Genomic DNA, 13,563 nt, shown 5'->3' with positions numbered 1-13,563 from the left:
ATTTACCGGTAGGTTTAAAATCTTATTATTATTATTATTATTATTATTATTTTTATTTTTTTCTTTATTAATGTAGGACACGGGACCAGTTTATGAATTTTCAAATAATAGAAACAGTGTAGCTACAAAATCCACAACAGACCTAACGAATGAAGGGGACATCACAGTATCGGACCTGGATTACAGTGCACTACGAGAGGCGGAGGACAGACGGTAACATTAATTAACTAACTTTACTACACTTTTATCTGTAAATGTTTTTCTATGGTTTGTGTATATGTAACAATCGGCATCTAACCATTTTGCTTAATATTTTCTCCAGAGTGCAGCAGCGGTTTCAGTTCAGTCTGCAGGACTTCCGGTGTTGTGCAGTATTGGGAAGAGGGCACTTTGGAAAAGTAGGTTTGCTCCAGATTCCTATTGTTGCTTCATCTGTGTCCCACGCTAGATTATATGTGCTGACAGCTTTGTTTTCATTTCAGGTGCTGTTGGCAGAGTATAAGAACACTAATGAAATGTTTGCTATCAAAGCCTTAAAAAAAGGAGATATAGTATCCCGTGACGAGGTTGACAGGTATGATAAAACGGTTGGGAGATCATAAAACTATAAATGACTTTTTAATTTCAGTACTGTAGAGGAGACATATTCAATCTGTTTAGGATGAGGGGAGAACTACTTATAAGCCAGTGATACTGCCCTCTTGTGGTGGTCCACTTGTGCTCAGTGCAGTCATGGCTAAGACAATGTTTACGGACTGTTTCCTATTTGAAAACGGTCATTCGATACTCTAGAGGCTCCCAGGGGTGCTTGGAGAGACTGTAGTGTGTGAAGATCCAGAATTTTTGATTAAGTGCTGGCTAAATAAGTGATAGTCTCCTACTTCTAGCTTAGAGGCTTTTATTGATGGTTGTGATGTCCTGAACATGTATTGGGAAAAGTAGCTGCAAGTTGTACGATCAGACCGTGCCCTCCCCAGCTCGCATTATAATGTATTTGTTTAATTGGGTGCTATTTCCCCTGGTTGCCACGATTTAGTTAACCTGTTTAGAACCTTGCATATTTCAGTTATTTTCTTTGAACATAAAAGTCCCTAAGTTTTAAGGTCTATTTCAGAAAACACTATTCCAAATATCTTTTTATCCTATTTTCTGCCTACAACTTAAGTATATTATATCCTTGGCTGCTCACCCCTTCACCATGTGGAGATTGGCTGGGATACATAATATTCGATCTTTGGTTTCCGCTGAGGATCAGAGAATATTAACTTTTTCTGAGGTATCCTCGCCATTTGTTATGATCAGCCCATAGCCCTTAGCATTTATACAAGTGCGATTTTACATACATCATATTCTCAAGCACTTTACAATAGCGGATTGGAATAACACTCTAGACAGGCTTTTATCATACCCGGTCCCACAACACAAAGCTATCTCTTCTCATTATAATTTCTTAAGGAAAATCTAAGATCATGCCAAAATTACCGGAGGCATGTCCAAATGGTTAAGTCACTTCCCTAGATTAACAATGCCTACACTGAAAAAGCCCTAATGTTCTCGCGCAAAGTTTTACCAGCCAGTATGTATACAGAATTATTTTTGAATGTGTATCACAATACATATTTGTCCCCTCTGCGACGTTTCCAAATGGGAACCTCTGAAAATCATTCTTAGCCGAAATGCCATCAGTCTGAGGCTGACACTTAACGTTGTTTATGGGCTTGCCCAATTATTCAATACTTTAGGCATCTCGTTAGACGCTATGCTGAAGCCAAATTAATAACCTACGTACCGTTCACACCAGAATGGGCAATTCTTGGCATCATAGATCTGAATCTTAGAATGCCCCTAGAATGCAAAAGTTAACTTGTAGCCCTTAGCGCAGCAGGGAAAAAAGACAGTTCTCCAGGGGTGGATAGACACTACGCCTCCGCAGATACCTTTATTTTTAACTAAAATACATCATCTGTTCCGGATGGATTGGGTGGAGGCGATAGTAGACCAGGGCAAACAGGTGGATCTTTTTTTACACTATGGGAATCGTATATTTCTCCGGCAGGGTCCACAGGTTGTCCACAGGATAACAATGGGATATGATCGAGCGACAGCGGATTGGCACCAAACGATCCAAAGCTTTCAGGCCTCCCAGGATGCAACGGGCCCGTCTATATATCCCTGCCCACTGGCTCAGGCAAATCAGTTTTTTGTTTTGTGCGGCAGGAGCCGGACCATGGTCAGAGGGCTGCTGTTCCTTTTAGCAGCCCTAAGCTTTCTTATGTTATTTTTTAGTCTTACTAATTTTTTGAGTGATCTTTTCTAAACAGCATCTTATACGCTTAGAAAGAGTCGCTCCAATAACTCCGCCGGGCCGTGACGACGCTTACCCACAAGTACAGTGTGGTTTCGGCGGGCGTCTGTGTCGGATATATGCTAGCAGGTCCAGCAGACGTTACCAGGCTGTGGCCGGAGTACGGAGAGAAGGTAAGGCATAGATTCCGCTTAGTAGATGGAATACGGACACAGCCGCACTGTATTGGGAGGAGACTACCAAACAGTAGCTGACATGGCTGCCACCGCGGGTGCACCAGCGCTAGGCCTTAGGGATCTTAGGCACCAGGAATAGTATGAGGCCGTGATCCCTAGGGTTGATGTCAGCAGGGGTAGTCAGACGCTCTCCTGGACGCCCCTCCTCCCCGATTCATGACCAGTTTCCGCCGAGTGTCCCGCCTTGAACGGTTTCCTCGCTTCCGTCCCAGATGCTACCACGAGGGGACTCGGTTGCAGCATAGGCCGCTGCGTCTGTGTTCACTTAGCGCTACCGCAAGGAGACCTGGTCGCAGCATTGGGCTGTGTGACCGGTGCGTCTGTGTTCACTATAGGTTCCCGGAGCGACAGTGTACACTAGTAGCGTCTGGATCCACTCGGCGTTCGCGAATGTATTTATCGAGTCTCCCTGTATCCCACTCTGAGTACGGGCTATACAGCACTAAATTTCTATCTACTTTGTTGAATAGTTAAGTGCCTATTGCATATGAGTCTGTGTACATTTACTGTGGTTTTCTTCGCAATGCGTCTGAATACGTTAGATCTGTGTAATATTCAGTAATATGTACTCCTACATACCCTAAAATGTGTTTGTAGTTGATAATGTGTTCATGTGACTAATATATAACATGTGACTGACTGCTAGTGTGATTGCTGACTTTAATATATGTTTGTCAGTTGTTTCTTCTGATCCTGAATGCCGGTGCATGGGTAGGGTCAGATTGATATCACTTTAGAAGGTTAAAGTGATTACAGTCACAAATTGTGTAGTACACTGTGAAAGTGCTGATTATTTATCATGTCTAAGAGCAGCAAAAGTGAAGAAGGTACTGTACACTTACAGTAACACCAACACTCATATCATGTTCGTCTTGCAAAACAGTATTATCCTCTCAGGATCTGGTTCAGGATGGTTTATGTGCAAACTTTTGCTTTTCAGCAAAGTACAAGGCAGATCCCTGTGCAACATCAGGTACAGATGGATCCACCTTGGGCTATGTTTGCACAAACCATGTCCAGTATAGCTGAACGGGTAATTCCTACAGCTTCTTTACCAGGAATGGAGTACACTATTAACCCATACATGCAGCTCCCGACCTACGGTATATTATTTACCCCAGCAGCTTCGTATATGAAACAAGCTGATAAACCGATGGTAAGTAAACCTTCACCTTCACAGGCTACACAAGATGATTCATCGGAAGATAAAAATTCAATTTACTCTACTTCGGCATACGGAGAGGAGGAAGAGGGTCTCAGCTCAGTGGATATAGCTGAATTAATTAGAGCTATGAAGGCCATTCTATCCTTAGAGGATTCAGCAGAGCCTGTGTTAAAAACCAAGGCACCTGTATTTAAACGTCCCAAAACAGTTAAGACTGAGTTTCCAGGGTCAGACCAGCTGACTGAAATCATGGAAGAGGCTTGGGCTACACCCAATAAAAAATATAGAATTCCCAAAAAATGTGATTCCAATTATCCTTTTCCAGCATAGGACTCTTTTTAAAAAGGAGGTGGCTCCTAAAGTAGATACGCATGTAATTCCATTAGTGCGAAAATCAATATTGCCTTTACCGTCAACATCATTAAATGATGTCACGGATAGGAGAGTAGATGGTTCAAGTATCGGCAGTGACTGTATGGTTCCAAAAGAAAATTGCCAATTTATAGGATGTGCGTACTTTTTTCCAGGGAATGCTGCGCATTCATCCTCCTTTTGTTCCTCCTACAGCATCTTGGAACTTAAGTATAGTCCTCAAAGCTCTTCAAGTTGCTCCGTTTGAACCACTTAATTCCACCTTAATGAAGAAATTGTAGTCACGTTTTTTCAGGCATCGGGACTTTCTGTGGGAGATGCGTCGCTGGATGTGGTACGGGCATTAAGGATCTACGTGGATCGTACCAGTGCCATCAGAAAGACCGATTCTCTCTTTATTCTCTACGGATTTCACAAGAACAGGATGGCCTGCTACTAAACAGAAGCTGGCAAGATGGCTTCGAATGACTATTTCAGAAGCATACTCTCAAGCTGATCTCCCTGTTCCGGCTAATATCTCTGCTCACTCTACTCATAAGTTAGGTCCTTCATGGGCAGCACAACATGGTGCTTCAGCAGAACAGATAAGTAAGGCAGCCACATGGTCTTCAAGTAACACATTCATTAGACATTATGTCTTGGATACTTTTGCCTCTCATGACGCTGAATTCGGACGTAATGTTCTCCTGTCCAATCAGGAGCGTCCCCACCACTAAATTGCTTTGGGAAATCCCATTGTTATCCTGTGGATAACCTGTGGACCCTGACAGAGAAATATACGTTATGGTAAGAACTTAACGTTGATAACGGTATTTCTCCTAAGTCCACAGGGATCCCACCCTGACACGCCTGATTTGAGGCTCTTTCTACTCACTAACCTCTTCCTTCTTGTACGAAAGGGTGTGCATGTGTGTTCTTCTTGCCTGATTAGGGCTCTACATGATGCTCCTGCCTAGTGCTTTGGAATACAACTGATTTGCCTGAGCCAGTGGGCGGGGTTATATGGACGAGCCCGTTGCCTCCTGGGAGGCCTGAAAGCTTTTGAACGTTTGGTGCCAATCCGCTGTCGCTCCATCATATCCCATTGTTATCCTGTGGAACCTGTGGACTTAGGAGAAATACCGTTATCAACGGTAAGTTCTTACCATAACGTATATTTCTGCTCTCCCTCTCACCACACAACAAATACATCATAGCCTAAAAAACACCACGTGGTATTTAACAAGGTTGGCAGCACAGGATCCACCTGTTTCCCTGGTTTGATGCCGGAGGTTGGTTGGCGGCTCCCTTCAAGGCTACTATATTAACTTTAAGGTTTAGATGTTCCATTGGTGAAACAAATAACATAGATATCGCACAACAAACAAACATTGCTATTGTTTTATTTATGATAACATATTGTAATGTATAGCAACAAGATTATATGCAACAAATGACTGCTTTTATTAACATGTTATTGTTCTCTCAACACATGATGACTCAAAGAAATGTTTGAATAAAAAAAAACATTTTTATATCCTTTACTTCAAATACTGGAAATTATTTCAAATCTTAACCATTGAAGATAATATACTCAGGGGCAGATTTATTAAGCCTGGTGAAGTGATAAAGTGGAAGGTGATAAAGGACCAGCCAATCAGATCCTAACTGTCATTTTTCAAACCCAGCCTGTAACATGGAAGTTAGGATCTGATTGGCTGGTGCGTTATCACCTTCCACTTTATCACTTCACCGAGCTTAATAAATCTGCCCCCTCAGTCTCTTGGAATGTTGGTGGACTCTGCATACCACTTAAGAGAAAGGGGATAGTAATCCGCAATTGGAAATTGCATCCAAATGTAACTTTCCTTCGAGAGACCCACTGGATTTTGCATGGCCCCAATGCACTAAAAGCCCCCCCCTGTTGTCATTGGATTGGGATCTGCACCTTACTAAAACAGGACGGGAAGTGTTTCCATCCTTTTCAATAAACACTTGCTCTTTATCATTTTGTCCAAGTAGCTGGTCCTGATGGCCGTTTCCTCAGAGGTATGCTACAGACTGATAGCCACAAGTTAGTCATCTCCGGTCGGTGTTAATATCATAATTCCCTACCGCCAGGTGACTGTTCTTGACATTTCCCTTACTATTTGTACATATCAGAGGACTTTAAGGTTTATCTAAATTGTAAATGGCCTGATTGTTTGGAACACTTAGAGCACGGGGATAATCCTATTCTCATTTGGAAGGAGTCGGAGGTGATCATGTGGGGCCATATAATAAACTGTGTGGCACAGAAGCAGAAAGCTGACCTCCAGAGTCTTCAGTGCTTTTGTGGCTAGTCCGAATGGCTTAATTTATGTCAGCAGATAATTTTCAAAAAGTTGCCACATCTGCTTTTTTCCCAACCAAGACATTGAGTATGCTAAACATAAATGCTATAGATAGGGAAATCGGAACATACAGATCTTGGCTTATGTAGCCAAACCTTAGGCAAAACCAAATTTTGTAGTGGCAAATTTAAAGGACCCTTTAACACATCAGATATAAACGAAGCCCAAAGACATTTCAAGTAACATAGTATCTAGTATCTAAGGTTGAAAAAAGACAATTTGTCCATTGAGTTCAGCCTATTTGTGGTCTCCTATGCAGGATTATTTTGGTCTGATTCTGATGTCAGCCGTTGTGTTTTATTTCTCTTTTTATAGTAACTGTAGTGCGTGACTATGCACCATAACCCTGGATATCCTTATCCATTAGTAATTTATCTAACCCATTCTTAAAGGTGTTGACTGTGTCCGCCATTACAACTCCCTCAGGCAGGGAATACCACACACGTATTGTCCTTACTGTGAAAAAACCTTTACGTTGCATTGTGCAGAATCTCCACTCCTCTAACCTAAGCGAGTGTCCACGTGTCCCCTGTGCTGATCTTACCGAAAACAGGTCCCGCGCAAGCTCTGTGTATTGTCCCCTTATATATTTGTAGATTTTGATCGTGTCCCCTCTTAGTCTCCTCTTTTCCAGTGTAAACATGCCTAGCCTTGCAAGCCTTTCCTCGTATTCCAGTGTCTGCATGCCCTTAATTAGTTTGTCTCAGTTTCAAACATCTTCAACTGATATTTCCACACAGTTCACCCGTCAATAGCAGATGTTAGCATACGCTAAATTGCCACAATGGTCACACTTACAACATGACACACAGGCTTTACAGATTATCTTGCCTGAAGTTGTGGATACAGGGCCTAATTCAGACCTAATCGCAAAAGCAAAATTTTTCTCTAATGGGCAAAACTATGTACACTGCAGGTGGGGCAAATGTAACATGTGCAGAGAGTTAGGTTTGGGTCGGTTATTTTGTTTCTGTGCAGGATAAATACTGGCTGCTTTATTTTTACACTGCAATTTAGATTTCAGTTTGAACACACCCCACCCAAATCTAACTCTCTCTGCACGTGTTCTATCTGCCCCCACTGCACTGACCATGGTTTTGCCCATTAAAGAAAGTTTGCTGTTGCAATCAGGTCTGAATTAGACCCAATCTTCACAATGCTTTACTAAAACCCCTGGTCCTGGTGGACTGTGTGGGGCTTACTACATGCTTTTAGAGGAAATACATAAGCATACCTCTAATTTAACAATGCCATACCACTTTCCTTCATAAACCTAATTAAGATCCACAGCATTGGCTTCTTATTGTCCACCTCACTCTTTTTTTAAACACCTTTTTATTTTTTGTATTTTTAGCTTAAATCTTGGTATAACATTACAGTTCATTTTGCCATGCCTGCTCATGGGGTGTCAATTGGACTATGTTAGAGGCAATTGTTTGTTTAAAGGCATAGATACAGCAAATGCTTCAGGAGTCATATATGCAAAGCAATCAGAAACTTTATATATTGTTGAGTCTAGATGCCCACACAACCTTTTATGTGGTACTGTGGCCGTATCTTTTCTGGAGTCCCCTGCTACGTCACTATTGCTGAATGGCCTCATGGGAGATACAATCGTTATGGCTAGGGGGAACTGCCAGGGATGTCCATTGTCCCCCATTTCAATCAGTACTCGAGCCATTATTGCATATCTTGCAAAACTGGTTGATATTCAAAGGACTGCAGACTACCTGAAGACAGTCACCTCTTACTTCATAAGGTGGGACACTAAACGGCCACAAGTATCTAAATTTACCTTTCCTTCACAGCCCTGTTTTCCATTAGACTGTCTGCCACTTTCTGGTAGCTGGTTAGGCATAACTACCTGTCTTAACCTTCAGTATACAATCTCCATACATTATATCTAGAATGTATAGCTGTTTCTATACTTTATACCTTTCATAGGCTCTGTACACACCTGAGCGATGGATTGTTCTACGATCCAACAATTTTGTAAGTGCTGTGCCCAAACGATATTGTGCATACACACTTACCAATCAGCCTATCTGTATGTCTGCAGTGCACATGGGAACTAGTAGTGACATCATTGTCGGCGGTTCCTGGGCAGGCATATGGGGCAGTCGGCGGGTCAGATGTACCTATATATCGACTGTGCTGCAGGGCCAATGTGATATGCCTCTGACTGTCGTCTTCTCCGATGCACCATGTAACATTTCTTTTGTCAGTTGAGTGAACAACATATCGCCTAGTACAGTGTTCGCAAATACACGCTATAACGCGTATTTTACCCGATAATGGACAGCGGTGACTCAAAAATAAAAAAAACGCCGTGTCCAACAGGACGTGCTGTGACCAATCAGCACGCTGTCCTGTGCTGTCAGTTACTTTCATTCTCCAATGGCAGAGGAAGGGGAGGAGACCATGGATAGTGTGATCTCCCGCCTTCCCCTCACTCTCAGCTCTGTACGGGATCCAGAATATCCATGCTGCGGAGTGTGGCTAGGGGGCTGTCCTCTCCGGCCGGGCATGAAGCTGGTGACCTTATGCGGTGCCACATTGGTAATTACAGGAGCCAGCGGAGTAAGAGGGGATCATGAGATGCCAGCGGTAGGTGGCTGGACAGCAGGTGGCTGGGTGCACTGGCGCACGCAGGGGAAGTGGGGGGTGTGCTGCCGCCGCGCCTATAGTTTTTCTTCAGATGCAGCCGCAGCGCTGCACTCGGGGCTTCAGACTCGAGGATTGCGGCAGAGGGTAGCCACGGAGGTTCCGGGAAGCTGCTGCAGCGCACTCCTCGGCACTGCTCCGGACACAAGGTGAGAGTGCAGAGCTGGTGAGTGAAGCAGGTGGTGGGTTCCCGCGGCGTCTGGTGGGTGGACGGACGACTGGGGATCTGAGGTGGTGGCTGCAATGTGTAAGTGATCCTCTACCTGGCGCAAAGTGTAGAACATGCTCTACCTGGCGCATTGTGTATAACGGCGTGCTCTACCTGGCGCATTGTGTATAACGGCGTGCTCTACCTGGCGCATTGTGTATAACGGCGTGCTCTACCTGGCGCATTGTGTGTAACGGCGTGCTCTACCTGGCGCATTGTGTGTAACGGCGTGCTCTACCTGGCGCATTGTGTGTAACGGCGTGCTCTACCTGGCGCATTGTGTGTAACGGCGTGCTCTACCTGGCGCATTGTGTGTAACGGCGTGCTCTACCTGGCGCATTGTGTGTAACGGCGTGCTCTACCTGGCGCATTGTGTATAACGGCGTGCTCTACCTGGCGCATTGTGTATAACGGCGTGCTCTACCTGGCGCCTTGTGTATAACGGCGTGCTCTACCTGGCGCATTGTGTATAACGGCGTGCTCTACCTGGCGCATTGTGTATAACGGCGTGCTCTACCTGGCGCATTGTGTATAACGGCGTGCTCTACCTGGCGCATTGTGTATAACGGCGTGCTCTACCTGGCGCATTGTGTATAACGGCGTGCTCTACCTGGCGCATTGTGTATAACGGCGTGCTCTACCTGACGCAGTGTGTATAAGCGGCACTACGGTGTGGTGTAATGTTAATTGGCACTATTTTGTGGTCACGCCCCTTCCCCATGAAGCCATGCCTCTAAATTTTTGCGGCGCATCTATTTTAGGGTCTGGGAGGTGGAGCTCCAATTCACTTTCTGCCCAAGGGCACCAAAATGTCTAGTTACACAGCTCTGGTGCCGGGTGTCCTGCATGGTACACAGCCCAGCAGCGCTGTCACCCCATCCCCCCCACCTTGCAACACTTTTGTAGTGTCCAAATAAGATTGAGATTAATAAAAACCTTCATTCCGATGGGACCCAGAAAAGGACCGGTAGGACCCCAGTTTTTAAAAGTGAGGGGTCCCTGGGACCCACTTTTTTGGGGGGCTCAGCGCGGTCACTGCTAGTATGTACCTTGCATAAGGGAAGTTCTAAATGATTTGATAGTAACCAGTGGGGTATATATCTAATTGATTGACAAACTTTACTTCCCTCACTGTTGGCCGCACTGCTCTGTAAACATATTACTACTGGTGATGTCTTGTCTGGCCGCATTTACAATGAGCTCTTCCTTTAACATTTTTTATACTAGTTATTGCCTCAGGTAATACCAAATGTCTTTCTGCTAACCTTAGATGCAACCAAAAGGAAGCTGATATATACCATTGTTTCAGACATTTCTGGCATTTGGTTAGGCAATATGCAGAATGTAATTGTGTGTGTATGTAATGTATATCCTATTAACCCGAGACTTGATGATCTTAGGTGTACTCCCTTAAAACCAACCAAATTATATGTGCTTGCAACTTAGACGCTCCTACTGGCAGTTAGTGTGGCTGGAAGGAAAATTATATTACAATCCTAGACTAGTATGGGACACCCACAATTGCCGGTCTCTCTTGAAAAACATTCTTTTCAGGCTACATTGGGTTTATTTACCCTTGTATGTATTGATGCAGACACAAAATCAATGTATGTCATAGTGCAGAGTTTTCCCTACTCTGCCATTACTGTCCAGGTTTTTTTTAATGATAACCATACTTTAGCTAAGGTGTCTTAATTAGTACCTCAGTCAATATGATTTAACCATCTGGACTCAAGCAGGGATATTCTTAAAACCTGGACTGTAATGGCAGCGTTTTGGAACGGTCTTAAGTTAATAAACCTCTTGTGTGTGTTTCCTGTTGCTGTTACTATGTGGCTACAACTTGTCTCTTGTCTTGTATTCCCTTTCAGCCTTATGTGCGAAAAACGCATCTTTGAAACTGTGAATAGTGTGCGGCACCCGTTTTTAGTGAACCTGTTTGCTTGTTTCCAAACCAAAGACCACGTCTGCTTTGTAATGGAATACGCTGCTGGAGGAGACCTAATGATGCACATCCACACCGATGTGTTTTCTGAGCCTAGAGCTGTGTAAGTAATTTTATACTTTATCCCTAAGACATCCCAGAAGTCCTGCAGCATTTCTGCAACATAAGCTGCTGGGACATCCTGGGAGATTATTACTGCTGTCTTTCTGTTCTTTAGAACAAAATGTTCTCCTGTACTCTGTGTAGCTAGTGCTATCTTTACAATGTGTAGGCATTACGAATAGTAGCCTAATGACTGAAAATACAATCCTTCAGTTTACAGCACTGACCAGAGGAACTTCTAGTATTTCTACACCGTTTCTGAAACCCATTGCTGGTTTATGTTCATCGTGTACATTTGTAGCCTGGTTCTCAGGAACAAGTCTTGTAACCATTGTCTCGTCTGCTGAATTCACCAGGATGAGCTGTCTGCGGGATACTGCAATCATGTTGACACAATGTTATCCTCTCTGCAGGTTCTATGCAGCGTGTGTGGTTCTTGGCCTTCAGTATTTACATGAGCACAAGATTGTCTATAGGTGAGTTACTCTGCATGAAGAACTTTTGTATTTAACCCTGCAAGTGCCGGAGACTCACTAGACCTGTCGGCCTGATATCATGTATAGTTTAGGCCTCATTCCTGTGAACATATTACTCGTTTCACACTTTTCTTTGTTTGGTCTAAAGTTATGGCATAAGTTCAGGCAGAAAAATAAATATTTCAGTCTTCTGTTCATTATGGGTAACAGTTTAAAATTAGCTTCAGTTTTGGAAGCTAGATTCTCTCCTTGCAATCAAAATATTTTATGGAAATACAGAGTATTAAAATGCAGGTTTCTGACTGAAAATTGACGCTATATTCCTGACATATGGCATTCTAACGCACAGAGTTGATTTCTGTTAATTGAAAACAAAAACTTGTTGTGCCTGGGAATGTCACACAATCATTACGTACCAAAACGAAGCCCATGAAATATAGAACCACAGATTACTTTTACTAGGTAGATACCATAATTGTATGGGCTCACATAATATACACGTAGCACAATATTATAAATGATTGGTGCACGGAAAAAATGGAGTTAGAGCCCGATTTAGACCTGATCACTGTTGTGCGAAATCTCACAGCAACCGTTTATCGAACGACTGCGCATGCAACGCCAAACAGTGACAGAATGATGCGAAGATTTTGATTGCTAGGCATACGAAAGATGATTGACAGGAAGCAGATGTGTGTGGGTGGTAACTTGGAGTTTTCTGGGAGTGTCATGAAAAACGCAGGCGTTGCCAAGCATTTTCTGGGGCCCCCGAACAGCCTGATTCTTTCGCTTTGTAGGAGTAAGTCTTAGGTTACGCACAGACTGGGAAAATCATTCGATAGTGAGTCGCGAACGCATTTGCAGATGTTCCCTGTCTGGAGACATACGCGTGCATTTGCATGGGGCGGGTTTTCACTCTATAGGCGGCAACTGTTTGCAGAGGAGTGATCAGGTCTGAATTAGTAAGTGTCATGGAACAGTGTGTTCAGTGTGTATCCGTATTAGCTATTGGAGACTGTCCATTGTACAGATGTGTCCTCAAACACTGTTGCCTAAGTCGTGGCAAATAGCCCCTCTCGGTGCACCAAGTCTGGGCGACTCGTCCGAGCATGTTTCTCTCTAAATGTGCATCGTCTTCACATAACTAAATCAACACAACTTCCCTGATCAGTTTCATCTTTGCCATCTGGTGCAAATAAGACGCAACATTTATAGAAACAGACTGTATGCTACTCCTCATAGAGTGTCTCTATCGCGTCAGGCGTCCCGCGACATATGCCTTAGAGACACTAGGTGTATGATAACGTGTATGTGGCAGGGTAAAAGGATTGTGTGTGTTTGTCACATTCCCCATTAAAAATGCCTCTGGTCCAATCAGATTTTTTGCATTTCTTCCACTCCCTCAAAGCACATTTACAGCCTCTCACTGGGATACCAGGTGCTCTATTGCTTAAAATGACTTTTTTCTAATCTAGAGATTTGAAGTTGGATAATCTGCTGTTGGATACAGAAGGATTTGTGAAAATTGCTGACTTTGGTCTTTGCAAGGAAGGTAATACCACATATGCCATAACGACCAAAACCCTGGAATAAATGTTTATAATGATCCTCTAAGCACTATGAAGAGCGAGTTCTGTTGGCCATGGATTATTTCCTGTACCCTCTATATAGATTTTATGTATTTGTCACAGTTTGACAATATTCTGATGATCATATGT

The 13,563-nt window shown here is 43.5% G+C and overlaps 1 protein-coding gene across 5 annotated transcripts in view; it reads left to right on the top strand.

Annotated features, from left to right (window-relative positions):
• PKN2 (protein kinase N2) overlaps positions 1-13,563 on the top strand; it is a 308,544-nt gene that overhangs the window by 280,603 nt on the left and 14,378 nt on the right. For all 5 annotated transcript variants that reach the window (XM_063939946.1, XM_063939945.1, XM_063939944.1 and 2 more), the window contains 6 exons: positions 77-213; positions 323-398; positions 483-574; positions 11,194-11,370; positions 11,783-11,845; positions 13,321-13,397. In XM_063939946.1, the coding sequence (XP_063796016.1) occupies positions 77-213; positions 323-398; positions 483-574; positions 11,194-11,370; positions 11,783-11,845; positions 13,321-13,397 (622 nt within the window). The remainder of the gene's footprint in view (positions 1-76; positions 214-322; positions 399-482; positions 575-11,193; positions 11,371-11,782; positions 11,846-13,320; positions 13,398-13,563) is intronic.

Source organism: Pseudophryne corroboree, chromosome 9 (assembly GCF_028390025.1).
Source record: "Pseudophryne corroboree isolate aPseCor3 chromosome 9, aPseCor3.hap2, whole genome shotgun sequence".
NCBI lineage: Eukaryota > Metazoa > Chordata > Amphibia > Anura > Myobatrachidae > Pseudophryne > Pseudophryne corroboree.
The sequence above is the reverse complement of the archived record's forward strand: the minus strand, read 5'-3'. Positions and strand labels throughout refer to the sequence as shown.